This window comes from Notamacropus eugenii, chromosome 4 (genome assembly GCF_028372415.1).
Source record: "Notamacropus eugenii isolate mMacEug1 chromosome 4, mMacEug1.pri_v2, whole genome shotgun sequence".
Taxonomy (NCBI): Eukaryota; Metazoa; Chordata; class Mammalia; order Diprotodontia; family Macropodidae; genus Notamacropus; species Notamacropus eugenii.
The window spans coordinates 466,658,557-466,677,917 of NC_092875.1; the positions used below are offsets into that span (position 1 = coordinate 466,658,557).

The 19,361-nt window shown below is 37.5% G+C and overlaps 1 protein-coding gene across 10 annotated transcripts in view; it reads left to right on the forward strand.

Moving 5' to 3' along the window:
* ARHGEF28 (Rho guanine nucleotide exchange factor 28) overlaps positions 1 to 19,361 on the forward strand; it is a 361,347-nt gene that overhangs the window by 267,493 nt on the left and 74,493 nt on the right. For 9 of the 10 annotated variants that reach the window (XM_072606341.1, XM_072606340.1, XM_072606343.1 and 6 more), the window contains 6 exons: positions 3,492 to 3,632; positions 5,055 to 5,302; positions 10,614 to 10,736; positions 12,382 to 12,499; positions 16,278 to 16,532; positions 17,564 to 17,640. In XM_072606341.1, coding sequence (XP_072462442.1) covers positions 3,492 to 3,632; positions 5,055 to 5,302; positions 10,614 to 10,736; positions 12,382 to 12,499; positions 16,278 to 16,532; positions 17,564 to 17,640 — 962 coding nt within the window. The remainder of the gene's footprint in view (positions 1 to 3,491; positions 3,633 to 5,054; positions 5,303 to 10,613; positions 10,737 to 12,381; positions 12,500 to 16,277; positions 16,533 to 17,563; positions 17,641 to 19,361) is intronic. The other variant, XM_072606338.1, reaches the window with a different exon arrangement.

Here is a 19,361-nt window from a genome sequence, read left to right on the forward strand (position 1 = left end):
CCCACATATTAAAAATAAGATGTCTTTCCAAACTTAAGTATAATACACTCTTCAGCTGTCTTTCTGAAACTGTCCTGAAGCTTCCTAGCCACCAGGTATTTTCTTAAGGATGAAAGTTGCTTTCTGAATACAAGGGGAATGAAATAATTCTGTGAAGGGGATATTACAGTTACAGTAAGGGAGGAATCCTGGGATCTGAGGGGCATTCAATACTTTATGCCTAAATTAAACTGATCCCAAGTGATTACCATTCTCCTAGGAGATTTCTTATGTTCCCTCTGCCTTTAAAAGGGAAAGAGATGCCATATGAACATCAGAAATTTGATTCCCTCAAAAGTTAGGCAGAACATAGATTAGTGAAAGTAGCTGAAATGAAAGAAATCTTAAAAAAAAAAATCCAACCACACTCTAAGGGCTTAATAAATATAGATCATTCATAATCATTGCTACCAATCACAAGCACAACTGAATTGCTTTTTCTGTATGTGCTGGATAAACTCTTGGTTGGGTGGGTTGATGGGCAACTGATCTTTTCCTTTGTTTGGGACTGTTTCACTGCTAAAGGTGTCCAGATTAGACTCCAACACTCCAAGCATATTGCTTTAGACGTGGGGAAGAAGGGAGAGTGTGCTTAAGTCTGAAGTTATATGGGGGTAAAATATACTCTAAAATAGGCTGGCCCAGACAACCCTATAATAGTGATAACCAATAACTAACATTTATATAGCACTTTGAGATTTCTACAATGCTTTACACATATTAATTATTTGATCCTCACAACAACCCTGTGAGGTAGGTGCTATTATTATCCCCATTTTACAGATGAAGAAATTGAGGCAAAAAAAGGTTAGCCTGAAAGACTTGTTCAGGGTCACACAGCTAGTGAGTACGTCTAAGGGAGGATTAGAATTCAGGTCTTTCTGACACCATGTCCTTTGCTCTGTCCACTATACCAACTAGCTTCCATGAGAATTCTAGACATTGTTATCTGCTTGGAGAATTTTGATGAGGTCTGGAACCCACCCTCTTTTCCAAATACATCAGAACTCCCTAAAGGGAACCTTGCACCCACTTGTGGGAAGGTCCAGTTCAGGTGGGTTGGCCTCAGAGCATTATCTGGATTTCTAAAGAGATGGGCATGGGATGTCCTCCCTTTGCATGCACACTTTCCCCAGTGTCTGCCATGACCTCCTTCCTCATCTTCCTAACTAGTCTTTAAAGTTCACCTCAAATGCCATGTTCTAGCTTGCTCGTTCGTAGTCTCTTGGATCAATATTAACCTCCTACTACATTCCAGACTGTGCTATGCACTGAGGAAAAGGAAGGTGGCCCTTGCCCTCGAGAAGCTTACATTGTAGCCTTGATCTCACAGATCCCTTTTTGCTAGTTGTTCTGTGAACTCATAATCATAAGGGGGGAGGGGGGAGGTTGTTCATTGGAGCCCCTGATCAATTTGTTGCATTTTCTGCCCAACTAGATGAAGTTGGCAGGGTATGAAACTTTGTCTGAAGTGTGCCTCCCATTATATCACATGTTATTTTGGAATGGTCATTTTTGGTCCTTACTTTTTCCCCCTACCACACTCTTAAGTTCGAGAAGGTAGGACCATGTTTTATTGCTAGTGCTCTGTAGACAGTGGGTGCTCAATCTATGCTTGTTGAATTTAACAGATCCTGGCAATGTCAAATGAACTGGTGGCAAAATAAATATTGCAATTTTTGTCTATTAGTTCTGGACAGACAAGATTTAAAGTAAGAGTTTAGTCTAGGAGAAATGTAAAAATTCTATACCAATGCTATGTATGAGGGAAAATGTAAACACAGGAGGATAATGATAGGGCAAAGGTCAGTAGTGCCTTGGATCAGTTACCAAGAATTTAGGAAGCTCACCTTGATGTGGAGTTTAGTAGACTGAAAACTCAATATATATCAGCACTGTGCTATTTTTAGCCAAAAAAAGCAAATATGTAAGTTCATAAAACCATACTTCATAGATTTTGGGGTAAGAGGAAACCTACAAACCATTTGGTCCAAGCCCTTTATTTTGTAGATGAAGCCATGAAGCCATGAAGCCAAGAGTCATATATGACTTGTCAACGTTCACACAGCTTATAAGTGCTAGCAGTGGGTTCTGACCCCAGATCTTACTAACTTTATGTTGACTCTCATCTTGGATTTCTTTAATAGGAAAGCAGTGTTTGGAATTATAAGGTGATAGCTCTGCCTTGCTCTGTTTAAACCACAGCTTTGGCATTATACTCATTTCAGGCCACCATATTGGAAGAAGGACATGAATAAACTAGAGCATGTCCATGAGAAAATAGCAAAGATGGCGAGGAGATTTGACATTGTGGCCTATCATATTGGTTTAAGAAACCAGGGACATTTAGCCAGGGAGAGGAGATAGTAGGGGCATAATTTCAACCTTCAAACATTGGAAAGGAAGGTAGTATCATGGAAGAAGAAATAATATACATATATGTACATATACTTTTGTGCGTATGTATGCATATACATAATTTCCCTTTCTCTTTAGTCCCAGAGTGCAAGTTGTATGGAGGCAGTCTTCAGCTTACTATAAGGAACAACTTTCTAATAATTAAAGCTGTTCCAAAATGGAAAGGGCTACTTTGGTAGGTTGTGCATTGCCCATTTCTAGACGTCTTCTAACACAAGCTGAATGACTACTTATTGGAGAGAGGAACTGTTCTTTAGGTAGAGGTTGGATTAATGACCACTAAGATCTCTTCCAGTTTCAAGGTAGCCTTATTACATTTCTTCAAATTTTAAATACGAGACCTCTGTCAGTTCTACAGGCTGTTGTCTCTTGTAACTTGACAGAGAGGTGTAGGAATGTTTCCAGTGCAATGTAACTTCCAGGCAAATTCAGATATTGCTTTTCCTGTGGTATTTTTGCAAGAGTTGCCAGAGTGATAGAAAAATCCATTATTGCATATGACTGAATACCCGTCGGCTGCCCGGTGGGCATGTTAGTGATGACCAGCAGGGCACTGAACGTAAATAAAGCAGACAAAGACTAAATCCAGTATTTAAGCAAATGGTGGAAAATATTGGGGGAGAGAGAAGTTACAGTTTCAAAATTCTTCAAGGGCTTTGCCAATATTGAAGACCACTGATGAAGATTTTAAAAAATATAAAATGACCTGTACTCCTTCTTACGTGTATCTTGAAACATCAATAGCAATGTACTAATGTAATACACCAATATGTCAATATCAATCAGTATCATCCTTTCAATAGAAAATTGGTCTTATCTCTTTGGAAGCCCCTCCCCATGGTTAGTAGTCTCTATGCAGGTTCCCATTTGAAATCATTTGGCTGAATTATTTGCCTTTGCTGAGTAGGCTGGCTCTGTTTCATCAGCTGGTTGGGAGAAATGATTGCACCTGCCTGTGTATGAAGGGCTGTCCTTGCTAGAAGCCTGTCAGGCTGGGTTTGTAGATGCTTCTTACGGTTTTCTACCTGTTCCAGAAGTTGTCGATTCATCTGTGTGGAGTGACCTCAGCTCAGATGCACAGGAACTTGAAGCAGAATCCTGGAGTCTCGCAGTAGAACCAGCGTTTTGCAGCAAGCAGGAAAAAGAGGTCATCAAAAGACAAGATGTCATTTTTGGTGAGCATTATTGGATATGTGTGGTAGCTTCAAGGTGGCTATTCAAGGTCACCTTGAGGTACCATTCAGGTACCTCCATGACATAGGTACTTGGAAATTCACTGTAATTTATGTTTACATGTCATACCTCTCTTTGTTGTTGTCATTTCAATTGTGTCTGACTCTTCATGACCCCATTTAGAGTTTTCTTGGCAGAGGTACTGGAGGAGTTTGCCATTTGCTTCTCTAAATCATTTTGCAGACGAGGAAACTGAGGCAACCATGGTTAAATGATTTGCCCAGCGTCACATAGCTAGTATGTGTTAGACACCAGATTAGAACTCAGGAAGATGAGTCTTCCTGACTCTTGGCTCAGGTGTTCTATGCCCTATGGTACCTCCCAGCAGCCCTCCCCTCATTACTTCAACCTCACTTCAGAATAATTATCAGAAGTCTGGTTTGAAGAAACGACAAGTCTGACACATGGAATATTTTACGGAAATTCAGTTAGATTCTTCAATTTGTATAAATAGGATAACTACCAGCTGACAGAATGTTGCCAAGCAGAGACCTTTAATCACTCTTAGTTTCTACTAAGTGCTTAATTTGTCTCTCTGCAAAGCCATGTTGAACATTTTATTCACTTAGGTACTTTTAACACTTTACCAGCAAATTTCTTTCAAATCATTAGTTTTCCTAATTAGTACTTTTTTATATTGTGATGATAAACTTCTCCATTGTCCAGGATACATTATCATAAATGCCCAATTAGTGCAAAGAAATGCATTTTACTTTAGGATGCTTTTTAAAAAAAGAACCTTTTAGAATTGTCTTATCTTCATAAGTGAGACTGCAGAATTTCTGTACAAAACTGAGTTTCTACTAAGCTTATATCAAATGGACACAGCTTATTCAGTGAAACAACCAGTGCTAAGGAATTTGTGCATTTGACCCCTCCATTTACTTTTGAATTGTTACCGATTCTTTCTCATGGATTTTTTTTTACCCTGGAGGAAATGGACTTTCAGTGAAAAACAAAACCTAGAGCATAAAGAACAGGTCTGCCAGGGGCAGATAGGAAAGATATGCAGTGGTCTCTCAGTAAAAAAAGATTTATTACTTAGACACTGTTTCCAGGTCTGATAGTTACAGGCTTATTGGGTTATAACATAATGGATTCTGACATAATAAATTCAATGTATACTTATCCTTTTTTTTTTAATTCTGGAGGATCAAAATAATGTTATAACATTAACTTTTTTTGCTTTAAATTAAATGCTAGATCAATACTTATTTCTTTTATGGAACAAGTGCCCAATGTTTTATTGACATATTATAATCTTTCTTGGCATGATGTTAGGGAATATGGCACTAATATGGCCCAACACAAATATTAAACAAATATTTCTGACTAAGAGGGCCACTGTTTCTTTTCTGTTGCAGAGCTCATGCAAACTGAAATGCATCACATCCAGACCCTGCTCATCATGTCGGAAATATTTAGAAAAGGAATGAAGGAAGAACTCCAGCTCGACCACAGCACTGTGGATAAAATATTTCCCTGTTTAGATGAGTTACTAGAGATTCATAGGCATTTCTTCTATGGCATGAAGGAGAGGAGGCAGGAATCCTGTGAAGGCAGTGACAGAAATTTTGTCATCAACCGAATCGGGGATATCCTGGTGCAGCAGGTAAAAACACTTTAAAGGCCTGTGTGGGTAAAAAATGTAACCATTTTTAGGTTTTCTATGGTTTTTGGAGTTCTTATCCCTGTGAAGATATGAGATATACGCATAGGAGTTTAGGTGGCTTTCTCTCGTTGCTGGTTTGGGAGGCTGATACAAGGATGTTTTGCCAATCCATTCTCTGGGAATGTTTTCTGGAAAATACCTCAGTTTTCTTACTCCATCCCCAATACTGTCCTCACAGCAAGTAACACATCGGGGCAAAACTCTTCATCGTGCTTGACAGAGATACGATAAAAGGGCTGGTTGTGCTAATAGTATAATTGAATGATGGGATCAAGAGCGTCATAGGATTTTGGACCTTACTAGATGAATTGTCATAGGAAGGAGCCAATTATAGGAAGGGGCCTTAGCAGATGGACCATCGTATTCAGCCCATTCATTTTATAAGTGAGGAAATTTAGAACGTATTAGTGTGTAATGAGTTGAAATGTTCTTGCAGGAACTCAGTCATATTGAGGTGATCTTTACTATAAATGACATCAAAAGGCACAAAAGAATTCCAGCTAAGTAGAAGGGTTATGTTCACATTCTTTTAATAAAGGCTGTAGGACCCGATTTGTACAACTTAACGAATCCTGTGTCCTGTAATTTTGAATTCACACAATTAGAAGTTATAAATGTATGTGAAGTATAGTAATTGGTTCCAGCTCAGTGGAAGGCAGTGTGAACTTGAATAATGCGATCATCTCATGGGATTCATCCTTCACACTAATCAGGACTTAAAGGAATTGACAGAATTGCTTTCATCTTCTACTCATCGGCAGCATCATTTTCTGGACGCTTGGTCTTTTAGTCTGTATGCTGTAACATTTATTATAAACATAAACCAGCATAACACTATGAAAATAATTGTAATTTAGGCTTTGGCATCCACTGTAGAGGAGTCAGAGGTAGTTGTTGTTCAGTCATTTCAATTGTGTCTGACTCTTTATGACTCCATTTGGGTTTCTTGACAAAGATATTGGAGTGGTTTGGAGTATTTCCTTTTCCAGCTCATTTTGCAGATGGGGAGACCAAGGCAAACAGGGTGAAGGGACTTGCCCAGAGTCACCCAGCTAATAAGTATCTGAGGCTGGATTTGAACTCACATTTTCCAGACTCCAAGCCCAGTTCTCTGCATCCACTACCTGCACCCTGGAATTAGAGGACCTGAGTTCAAATCCTACCTGTGGGATCATGGGCAAGTCACATAATGTCCCCTATGGCTCAGCTTCCTCAACTACAAATAAGGGGGTTGGACTAGCTGCCCCTTAAGGTCTCTTCCAGCTCTAAATTTTTTATCTTAAGTGATGGAGAAAGTGTATTAAAATCTCGAAAAGATCCTTCCAACTAAGTCAGCATTTACTTTGCTACTCATTGACTTCCCTGCAGAAATGAGGACAGGGAAGAAAGAGGCATTCTTTCTAGAATACATGGTTCAAGTTCAAGAAGGGGAAGAGACCAAAGGCTGTTTATTGGCCCCTTCTCTGTACATCGTGAATGCATTCTTTGAGGAAAAAGAGTAGAAGATCCTGAATATAGTGAGCACTGAAAAACAGCATCTAAAAATGACTATAAATTAAATTGACTGCATTAGTAAATACTTCACAGATTAAATTGACTATATCTAAGTAGATGGGAAGTAACTAGTTACCAATGTAACATCAATTTTATAGTAAGTCCTCTATATGTAATTAGATCATTAACTGGTTAGAGCAAAAAGTCACAGGACCTTGGGCAAGTCACTTAGTAATGACGATGCAGTTAGCCTTTACATAGTACACATGGTACATACACAAAGTACTTTACAAATATTATCCCATTTTATTCTTACAACACCTTCCTGGGAGGAAGATGAGGACACTGTAGAAAACAGAGTGCCTCGGCTAGTCACACAGCTATTGTATCTGAGGTTGAATTTGAACTCAGGTCTTCCTGATTCTAGGTCCAGCGCTCTATCCACTGTACTACGTGTATGAGTTTCCTAATATGCAAAAGGTGGGGATTCAACTAGATAACGTCTGAGGGCTAGCTCTGGGTCTATAATGCTATGACCAAATTGGAAGGAAAGATAAAAAAGGGGAAGACAGTATTATGTAGGATTATAGTGACTACAGTCTGATCTATTGACTATAAAAATGGGAAATGAATAAAGGTAATTATACTGACTATAACCATTTTAGAGTCACAAAACTGAAGTAACAGACAACATGAAGATCAAGAACCATGAAACTGCCGCAGTCAAGAAAGATCTGACTTCTTTGTCAAATGGAAAGGATGTGGAAACCAAAGGCAATGCCAATTTAGAAAACTTAGTTATTTGCAAAATGTCATGGGAGATGATATAAGCTTACCACCTTAAAAAAGGAAGAAAATAATTCAGGAAGGGGAAATGGAGCTTCCAGAGATCCTGGTATATAGTTCAAGTCAGATCATCTCAAATGTATTTGTAGATGAAACCAGTAGTAAAGCAGTTAGGTGCCGAATGGAATTCGTTTGCTTCAATTTTTACTGTGATCTATATTCATTACATATAATAGTGGAAATCCTACTACATTCAGTGCTCTACCATTTCAGGAGCTGATGCACTATTTTGAGGAAATGACAGGGGAACCGAAGAGCATGAAACTTAACCAAATATAATAATAACGATGTTGTTGTTGAGACATTTTTCAGTCACATCCGACTCTGCATGGCCTGATTTGGTATTTTCTTGGCAAAGATACTGGAGTGGTTTGCCATTTCCTTCTCTAGTTCATTTTATAGATGAGGAAACTAAGGCAAACAGGGTTAGGTGACTGGCTCAGTGCCAAATAGCTAGTAAGTCTCAGAGGCTGTGTTTGAACACATGAAGATGAGTCTTCCTGATTCCATGCTCAGACTCTATCCATGGCAGCACCTAGCTACCATTAATAACAATAAGTAACAGTAAGGATAATAATAGCTAGCATTTATAGAGTGCTTTATGGTTTGCAAAGGACTTTACAAAAAATATCTCACTTGAGTCTCAACAACTCTAGGAGTTGTGTTATTATTATCCCCTTTTACAGATGAGGAAATTGAGGCATTCAGAGGTTAAATAACTTGCCCAGGGTAACACAGCTAATAAATATGGGAGGCTGGATGTGAACTCAGATCTTGCTGACTTCAGACTCAGGGCTGTCCCTACTATACCATTTAGCTGCTGCGATATTCAGAAGAACTCTCCTCTACAGGCAATACAATTTTAAAGTCACTTAGTGATAAACTTTCAAGATATCTCAAAGAAGAAAAAATTTCAAAAGATCACTGGTAGTGCTTTTGTAAAAAAGAAAAATGCAACCAAAAAACAACAATCCCTTACCCACATTTTGACTGATTTATACATTTACAATCCATGCCATTCTTGATGAAAACTGAAGAAGGGAGCAGACAGGCTTTTGGAGCTCATTGTCTACAGTCGATCATCTCTTTATGAGCACAAATTGACAGAGCTGGAGGGAAGACATTCGTCTGTTACTTATTTATGTATTTGCTCATGTAGAGTTGACTCTATTACTTATCTCTCTAATTGTATCTGTCATTCTCTGGGGCAACTCTGCTTACCTTGTTGAATGAAATAGTCTGTCAACAGTACATACTTTGTAAACTGTGAAATAGCATTTGTTATCCAAACAGATGTAAAAATAATTCTTGTTATTAGAATTTTGACATATACATGGTCTTTTCTTTGAAGAGATCTTTCATATCTTATTTGCATTTTGTTCTACCTAGTTAAATGCTGCCTACATCTACATACATATAATTTTGAATAAAAAGTGTTAGATCTGATAGATTAATATATAGATAAAATAACTTTTTAAGAAAACAATGGCAGCATGTCGTCTAGAAGTCACATAAAAGACATTATTGAGAATATTTAATATTTATAGAGAGGCAACGAGGTGCAATGGATGAAATGATGGATTTGGGGACATAGGACGTGAGTTCAAATCCCACCGTTGATACTTGGTACCTGTCTGATTTTGGTCAGATCAGTCATCTATAAGATGATAGGATTAGACTGAATGACCTCTAAATTTCCTTGCAGCCCTAACAGTCAGATCCTATGATCTTATGACTGGGGAAAGGTGGTGAGCTGATCATGTACTAAGAATGAAAAATAGTAGAAAGACTAATTTGTATCCATTGGCCCCTTTGAGCTATAAAGGACTGAGAAGACTTTCAGGTTATTGGGTAGAGCCCCAAGGAGGACTTTTGGAAAAGTATGAACAGGAATCATGCAGAGTGAAAAGGTGTGTGATCAGGTTTCTTTTGTGACCATGTTAAGGAATACTTATATCAGCAAAATCACAGGTCTATCAAGTGGTCAAAGTATCACCTATTGCAATAGATTTTACATGAAATTACTACATCATGTTGCTGCCAAAGCTTGCTCTCAGATTTCCTTATTCCAATTTCCAACTGAAATAACTTGAGAATTGAAGAAAACCTGAGTGGAAAAGTTTGTTTCTTTAATTTCCATTATTAGATTTTTATTACATTTCTTATCTTTTTTAAATTTAATATTTATTATATCATTTCTTTTTTTCCTTTATTTTTTTAAAGTATGTGGTCTGTTTTCAGTATTGACTAGGGATGGGGATAAGAGGTAGACTTGTGATTCATTAGTATAGGGAGCTTCCAAGGGAGGAAATTCCTTCTACTCATGCAGGTCAGTAGGGCCTTAGTGAGTGACCTAGGCATATTCAATAAATGGCCTTATCTCACTCTAAGCGAGTACCTGAATAGGCCAAGGTCTCCCATTGCATCCTGGGCCTTCTCCAGTCATCCTGATGAATATCTGGTCATTGGCTCCAGATGGCTCAGGAGGAGGAAGTGAGGCTGGTGACCTGCACAGCCCTCCCTCACTCAAAACACAATCAAGTGCAAGTCATGTCATCATTTCTCTGATGGAATGGTCTTCTTGGAAAACGAAGGACGAACACATACATTGTGAGGTTCAGTGACTTGACCACAATAACAATAAGTGACAGTAAGGATAATAATAGCTAGCATTTTTAGAGTGCTTTATGGTTTGCAAAGGACTTTACAAAAAATATCTCACTTGAGTATCAACAGCTCTCATTCAACAGTGACTCAACAGTCACTCAGTTAGGATGTGTCACAGATAGGTCAAAAACAGAGACTTTCCTGGCTTCAAGACTCACTCTGGTAATTCCACCACAGCACGTCAGTCAGTTTTTTGAAAGCTAACCAGATTTGCAAAACATGATTTGACCAACAATTCCTTTAGTTTTCAGAAGAAAATGCAAATACAATGAAAAGAATCTATGGAGAATTTTGTAGCCATCACAAAGAAGCTGTCAGCCTCTTCAAAGAGTTGCAGCAGAACAAAAAGTTTCAGAATTTCATCAAAGTGAGTATGTTATAATCCTGATATGTGTCCAAATGAATTATCATGGGATAATAATGAATTATTACTGTGGCCTGTGGGACTATCATTTGTGTATGTCTCTCCAGCTCCCACTTCCTGTGCTATTTTTAGGGAAAAGAGAAGGAAATAGGTTTGTGGCAAAGACGAAGGGGGAGTGTTTCTTTCCTCCTAGTACTGGAGCTTTTTCCTCCCAATTTCTTTTGCTTTTTTGATTTCTGTTTGTAAAAATACTCATTTTCTCAATGTCTGGGTGCATCTGTAATCCTGGCTTACAGCACAGAAGAGCTAATATGTACCTCTACTCCGTCCACCTGCACAGTCACCAACAGTAAATGTATTCTCAGAAAGATCAGTGATGGTATTTGACAGCTGAGCAGAGAATTTCAGCTCATCTTGACTTGTTTCCTGTTCCCCTCGTAGACTGTATTTAGAACAGTAGTCTCCAAGGCAAGTAGACTTTCTCCCTCAACCTTTTCCCTCAGTTTTTAATTCATTTAAGGATTGAGTAGTGTGACCCAATGGAAAGAAACTGAACTTGGAGTCAGAGACCCTGGGTTTAAATCCTGGGTGTCTAACCTTATTTTTATGACTTTTATGACCTCACCTTTAGTGGAGGTGAAGGGTAAATATTCAGTACATGCACAGCGAAAAATACAGTCACCTCAAGGTGAACCCTGCCTCTGATTTCTAGTTTTTCTTTAATTAAAGTTTACTTGGATGTTAGAGCTATACCAAAAGCTAATAGGAAATAAGATTCAAGATTCAGTGAAACTTGAAATGTAAATTTCATTTTTGTTTTTCTTATCTTTTTAAACTTCTGTCTCTTCAATCCTTTAAAATTGCTAATGACCTGCAGGCTTCAGCTCAAAGATAAGATTACGTGAAATTGTTCTGCACCAAATGAAGAACTAACCATAAAAATTATGCGTGGCTATACACCACTGCTTTTAGGAATTATGCTTTTGTTACTTGAATTAGAAATACAGCTGATTATGTTAAAACCTCCAAAATTCATAGCAAATGAATGAATGAAAAGCAATTTATTATGCACTCGTTGTTGCTCTGTCATTATTAGTGGTGTCTGACTCTGTGTGACCCCATTCGGAATTTTCTTGACAAAGATACTGGAGTGATTTTGCCTTTCCTTCTCCAGATCATTTTACAGATGAGGAAACTGAGGCAAACAGGGTGAAGTGACTTACCCAGAATCACACGGCTAGTTAGTGTGTGAGGCCAAAGTTGAGCTTAGGAAGATGAGTCTCCCTGACTGTAGGCCAGGCACTCTATCCACTGCATCACCTAGTTGCCCACTTAGTGTGTGCTATGTTAAGTGGTGGAGACACAAATACAAAAATGAGACAGAGTTCCCTCAAAAAGCTTATATTCTAATGGGGGAGAAAACCTGTAGTGAAGTAGTGAACAGAGAAGGGCGTTACAAAGTCTGGGATATCAGAAGAATGGTGAGTTAAAGCACTCTACGAATATACTCTTTAACAATCAAGATAATGCATACATCTCAGATATTAATTTATTTTTGATATAGTAGATATTGTATTGTTAAACTCCAGATTTAGAGATTAATAAAAAATACAGTTTGTGCTGTATGTGAACTTACGTATATTTTCAGGTACGAAATAGTAACCTTTTGGCCCGACGACGGGGAATTCCAGAGTGTATTCTCTTGGTCACTCAGCGGATCACAAAATACCCAGTTTTAGTAGAAAGGATCCTACAGTACTCCAAGGGTAAGTGGCGAACTCTGGGGGGAAATTGCCCTTCTTACTCCCATCCTCTGAAATTTTTTCGCCTCTTGAGAAAATATGCAAATTCCTGCTGTCCTTGTTCACAAAGCCATTTACAAAGTATAGAGTATAAAAGTCTGTGCATTTGGATTTAGTGCGGCAAGTATTTGGGAATTAACATGCTGAGCCAACATTCCAGACTCCCCCCATTTGACCACACCACCCATTTCCCCCCAGGAGTCCAGTGCCTCATTCCCACTGACCTTGATTTTCCCCACCAAGTTTACTGGTGCATCTGGTTTGCCTTAATTCTCTTTCCTCTGTCCCAGCCCGCTCTCCACTTATTAAACCATTCCGTTCTTCCACTGTTGCCAAAGTTCATATCTCCCTCATGCTGAAATGTTAGGTGGAGAGCAGTTGTTATGAGGCGCAGCTTCTGACAAGTCAGTTCAAGCAATCATGGGTGTGAGTAGAATGCTTCAATTTCTACTTAAGATTAGCTGCTTCATTAGTGGGGGCACTTCATCCTTGGGCACAGATGGTAGACCTTCCATGTCATAGGATGTTTTCACGAGTTTCTGTGGCCAAAAAAAGACCCCTTAAATCAAAACCATCTCAAGAAATTCCTAACACACACAATTTATCCCCTAGGGACCAGACTTGTAGCATAGGCTGTGGTTGCTTGGCTGGTTAATTCTAAGACAAGAGTCCATTGCTGGGACTGTAACTGAATAGGCCTTTCCAGCCTGAATAAGATTGACTAGAACTTGTAATCAGTTGTTATAGCCCCCAGGGAACCCAGAGTCTCCTCTATGCTGTATGACAGAGCAGGAGAACATAGGACTTTGGTTGAAGCTGGAGTGACTCTCTTCTCCTTCTGGATACCTCTATATGTATTCCCAGTGCTTAGCACAATACTTGACATATGGTAAGAGCTTCAAGATATGTGTTTGCCTTGCCTCTCCTCCTCCCTTGGCTCCTGTGACATCTAGCCTTCTCAGGCTCCTTGAATGGGTCAACCACCAACAAATACATGATTTGTATGATTTCACATGTATAATTGATATCATACTGCTTGCTTTCTCAACGGGTGAGGGAATGGCTAGAGGAAGGGGAAAAATTGAAACACAATTTTTTTGAAAGGTTAAAAATAAATTTTTTAAAAGAAAAAAAATCATCAAGCATTTATGAAACACCTATTATGTGCCAGGCAGTGTGCTGGCTGCTGGGATACAAAGACAAAAATTCTAGTTCAGCAAGAAAAGGAAAGGCACTCAAGTTTTCATTCTACTGGGGAGCATTTTAGAGGCGGTGTGGTGTAGTGCGTTGGCTTTGAAGTCTGAAGGTCTGGGTTTCACTGCTACCTGCATTATTACCTGTGTGACTGGGTAAGACACTTAACCTATCTGGTCCTGAGTTTCCTCATCTTACAGATGAAAGGATTGACTTTTCAATGGCCTTTAAAACCCCTTCTGGCTCTGTATTTTTGAGCCTACCTTCCTAAGTCCAATTCCCCTCTCTTATGCCAAGCATGCCCCCAACCCCTAGCTTCCCATAGCACTTTACAGTTTCCTAATGTATTTATGTAATGCCATGTTAGGAGTTCTATGAGGTCCTGGGCCATCCTCTTTCTGTCCCATAGGTCTCCCCGCATCTTCCAGCAGAGTTCTTCATACAATGAGTATTTAATGAATGTTTATTGGTTGACATCATGAGGAATGATAATAAGCATCTATACTGTGGGAAATGCATACCAGCACAAGACCCTGAAGGGCAGATCAGATGTTGTGTATGCTCAGAACTCTTGCCTTGACTGTGGTAGATCTTCACAAGGCTCAGGATCTTAGGATTCTCTTTAATTCTTCATTTTTTTTTTTTTGCTCTTTTCCAATAAGATGCAAGGAATATGAATAATAACTTCCTTTATTTCACACTTAAAGATTTACGTCCTTACTATTGGTGGCAGTTTTCTATAGTCAAAAGGTTTGTAAGCTTAATACCAGATCTATTCAATTATAGATTATGGGTAGGGGAACATCCAAGGTTGTCTAAAATTAAGCTATTAGGCATAGGACTTTAGACCAACAACAATAAGTTAGGGTCCTTTAATTCTTAGTAATACTGTGGAGACAATTAGGTCAAGAGCTTGTGAAGTTAGCAACATAAATATTATCTGTGTCTCAGTTGGTTAATGTTTAAAAAAAAAATTCTTTTGTGGTCCATATTGTAAATGCTTTAAAAAGATGTGTCACCTGACCAAAAGTTTGAATTGCTTTATCTGTTATAAACTGTCAAAAATAAAAAAAAAAAACAGATTTACAAAATAGGTGACGCTAATATCTGCTGCTGGAGGAAGGATCCCCTCAGGTTGTAGGAGAGATAATGGAGATGGTATGTCGATTCCAATTAGAGGCAGGAAAATTTAGTTCATATTGAGGGACAGAGAGTAGCAGTAGTAGAAACTCCTTGGGAAGGAAATAATCTTAAAACAGTTACTCTGGTACCAAATTGTGAGGGACCGTGAACCATTTTGAACTTGACTGAGCAAGAAATGGGAAGGACTGAAGATCTCAACGGATAAGAGTGTTGGGCAGCATTCCTTTTGAGTCAATTCAACAAATATTTATTCAGGGCTTGCTGTGTTTAAGGCACATTACTGGGTGTTAAAGAATAAACAGAAAAAAAACTACAGATATCTCCTTTATTAAGGAATTTACAGTATAATAGGTGAAATAAAATGGAAACAGATCAGTGTTGGAGTAAGGTGGTAAAAAGATAAAGCCTGCCTGCCCATTTCAGTAGAATAATATCTGGAAAAATCAATCCATTTATCTACAAAAAGTAGCACGGTACATAGAGTGCCAAGCCTGGAATCAGGAAGACTCATCTTTCAAAGTTAAAATCTGACTTTAGAAACTAGCTGTGTGACCCTGGGCAAGTCACTTTATCCTGTTTGCCTCAGTTTCCTCTTCTGAAAAATGAGCTGGAAATGGAAATGGCAAAGCACTCTAATATCTTTGCCAAGAAAACCCCAAATGGGGTCACAAAGAGTTGGTTATGGTTGAAATGAGTAAACAATAATGAATTACAAAGGTGAGTCAGACTAAAGCAGTCTGTAATTCACAAACCAGCAGTTATAGCTCTGATAGGAATCACAGGAGGGAAACACTTTTTAACCAATAAAATATTCCATAAATGTGACTCGTCATTATTAGTAATTAATAATAATGGTAGAAGATGATCAATGGTGTGCTTACTCTGTACTACCCTCTGTTGAAGTTAGGTTAAGGAAAGATATGTTAATGCTGAGAATTAAAAACGGACAAGATTTGGAAAGGTGGAAGGGGGGGTGCCTAAATCCAGTATTTCATTTTATTAACCAGTTAGATTATTGACTTCAAAATCTTTGTAGACATCTCTGTTTTTTATAATACTATATTTTTATGTAGTATATATAATTTATAATAATTTTATGATATTAAATTTTTATTTAAGTTAACAATAGCAAATTCCAAAGTCCAGTTTTCTAGTTACTATACGATTTTTTCCAAATTTATAAATTATATTCCAAAATTATATTTTTAAAGTTCTTATGATTCTATTTGGGACCCAAGATGGGTAACATAACATGAGATTTTAAATGAGTTTGCCATATTCTTTGGGGTAATATAACTATCAGATAATATATTTAGCTAGATTAAAATTAAAAATACTGGAGAACAATATTTTTCCTTATACAGAGATGATTAATTTTGTAATATCTATTTTTGTCTTTGTACAGAAGGGACTGGAGAACATAAAGACTTGTGCAAAGCCCTTTGCTTAATTAAAGACATGATTGCAGCAGTGGATTTAAAAGTCAGTGAGTATGAGAAGAAGCAAAAATGGCTGGAGATCCTGAATAAAATAGAAAACAAAACGTATACAAAGCTTAAGAATGGCCACGTTTTCAGGAAGCAAGCTCTGATAAGTAAAGAAAGGACCCTGCTATACGATGGTCTGGTTTATTGGAAGACTGCCACGGGCCGATTCAAAGGTAAAGATGTCTCTGTGCAACAATTCCTTGATCTTCTCTTACAATTGCTATTAATTTAGCAGAAGGCTAAATTTTTAAATAAAAATGCCCCCTGTTCATGTGTGGTCATATGACACACAATGTAGTTTTAAGTGTTCTTGTATGGAAGATGTCACCAACGAGAGATCTTTGGATGGTGGGTTGTTTTCTCAAGTGATAACTTTAATATTTAGCTTCTAAAACAGTCATATTGTTTGAATTTGTAAGCATATGAGAAATTTAGACAGAAATTGGGGTCTGCATTGATGAGACAAGTGCATCCACAAGTGAAATCTCAGCTCTTTCAGAGTATTGAAATAAATATGTAATAGGAATTAGAATAACAAAAATCTGGCTAACTGTTGGCACAGGAGTATTTTTCATTTAGCAAAATGTTCTTTGGTAAATTTTCTCATAAATTATGTAAGTAATTTTTTTATAAATGGTCACATGCAAATTTGCATTTTTTAAAAGAAATAACTTGTAGTAATGATATATTCCCATAAAAGGTGTAGCTGGGAAACAGAAAACAGGCTTTGCCTTCATTGATGACTGTTAGGAGTGTGACCCTTGCAATCCAAAACGTAGGAGCTATCCATTGATGTTTTAAATTTAATATTGGGCGTATTTTTGTTGAGATAAAAATTCTTCATATTCCAACATAGCACCCATTTGGCCAATATTTGTTGATTTTTACAAAGCTCTAGTGTTTTCTAAAAAGTTAATATTTTTTTACTCGTTAATATCTTAAAATTCTTTTTTTCTTCTCAGTAGAACAATCTAATAGGAGTCACTTTTAGAGTCATCTAATTATAATTTATTTTTATATAATTATACAATATAATTTATAAGTTTCAATTTATTAGATAATTATAATCATCTAATTATAATTTAAAATCATTAAGTTGGAAAGTATTTTGTTTTTACATTTTAAAAGTATAAAATTTTACTCTACAAAGAAAAATGAACTGTGGTGTAGTGTTCATTAAATTCTATTGGTACTTTCTTCAAAGATATCCTAGCTCTGCTTTTAAGTGACGTGCTTCTCTTCTTACAAGAAAAAGACCAGAAATACATCTTTGCTGCAGTTGTGAGTATATGAGCCTCTGTTACAGAAAGAGTATTTTAATTGCCTTTATTGCATGTTTCTTATAAACTTAATATCCAGAGGGTCAAATTCAGCAAATTCTTAGGTGCCTCTTTTATATAAGGGGCAGTGCTAATGTTTAGGGAGACCAGGATGAAAAAATCGTATAGTAACTAGAAAACTGGACTTACAGTGAGGAAGACCTGGGTTCAGATGCCACCACTAACACATCCTGCACATAGTAGGGCTTAATAAATATCTGTTGATTGAATGAATGTTTGCTGATCCACACTGATAGGAGTTTCTTCACTGAGATCTCTTTCTCCTGATGAAATCACAGGTCCTGGCCAAAACAAAATATACCCTCAGCCAAAGTTTTCATCGAAAACAAACAAACAAAAAAAATGTAGTTATCACCAAATTTTGTTAACTGGATGGCTTACTGTCCCGTGGTTTGAATGGGAATTAAAACTGCAATTAAAAAGGCTAGCTTTTTTTCTCAAGAAATTGTTGGTCATTGTAGCAGCAAAGATCCGGTCTAGCTAAAGAACCACGCACCAGTAGTTTGGCTCTCATGTGGCCTTGCTGCAGATTTCATACTCAACTTCTTTCTTCACTATTACTTACACACCATATCTACTGATAAATTACAGGACAGAATCACCAAAGTCTTAGGATGAAGCAGCATCCTCACTGCAATAGAACTTCTTAGACTAGGCTATGTTTGGGGATGGATGGTCATGGGATATTGCTGATGAATATTTCATTAATCCAATGTCGCTGCATTCAAAGAGGCCCACCAAGTGCTAGGTATATCAGGAAACCAGTACTGTTATCTTTTTAATTCATCTATCTGTCTGTCTGTCTATCTATCTATCTGTCTATGTATCTTTTTAGAACATTCATTTTGAACAATTTTGAGTTCCAAATGATTCATCTCTCCAGCCCTTTCTCGCTTATTGAGAAGGCAAACAATATATCAATTATACATGTGAAGTCATGCAAGACATATTTCCATATTAGCCAAATTGCAAGAAAAACAAAAAAAAGAAAGTGAAAAAAAACATGCTTTAATTTACACTTAGTTCATCAGTTCTCTCTCTGGTGGTGGATAGTGTTTTTCATTATGGTCCTTTGAAATCGTCTTGGTTCATTGTATTGATCTGAGTAAGCTAAGTCTTTCATAGTAGATCAGTATTATAATACTCCTGTTACTATGTATAATGTTCTCCCAGTTCTGTTCACTTTACTTTGCATTAGTTCATATAGGTCGTCCAGATTTTTCTGAAATCATCCTGCTCATCATTTCTGTTTTTCTTTTTTAAAAAAATTATTTTTTTTGTTTTCAGTATTCTACAATCACTTTCATATATCTTAGATTCTTTTCCTTCCCTCCCACTCTTTTCCCCCTTCTTCCACCCTCCCTCCTTGAGACAGCATGCAAGCTTATATAGGTTCCACCCGTACATTCCTATTAAATACATTTTCACCTTAGTCATGTTGCATAGAAGAATTAAAATTAATGAGAGAAACCACAAAACAAAACAAAACATAATACAATAGAAAATAGTCTGCTTCATTCTGCAATCCAGTTCCATAGTTCTTTCTCTGGATGTGGAAGGCGTTTTGCCTTAAGAGACCATTGAGAATTTTTTAGGTCCTTGCATTGCAATGAAGTTCCAAGTCTACCAGAAAAATTCCTCACACACTGTGGTTGTTACTGT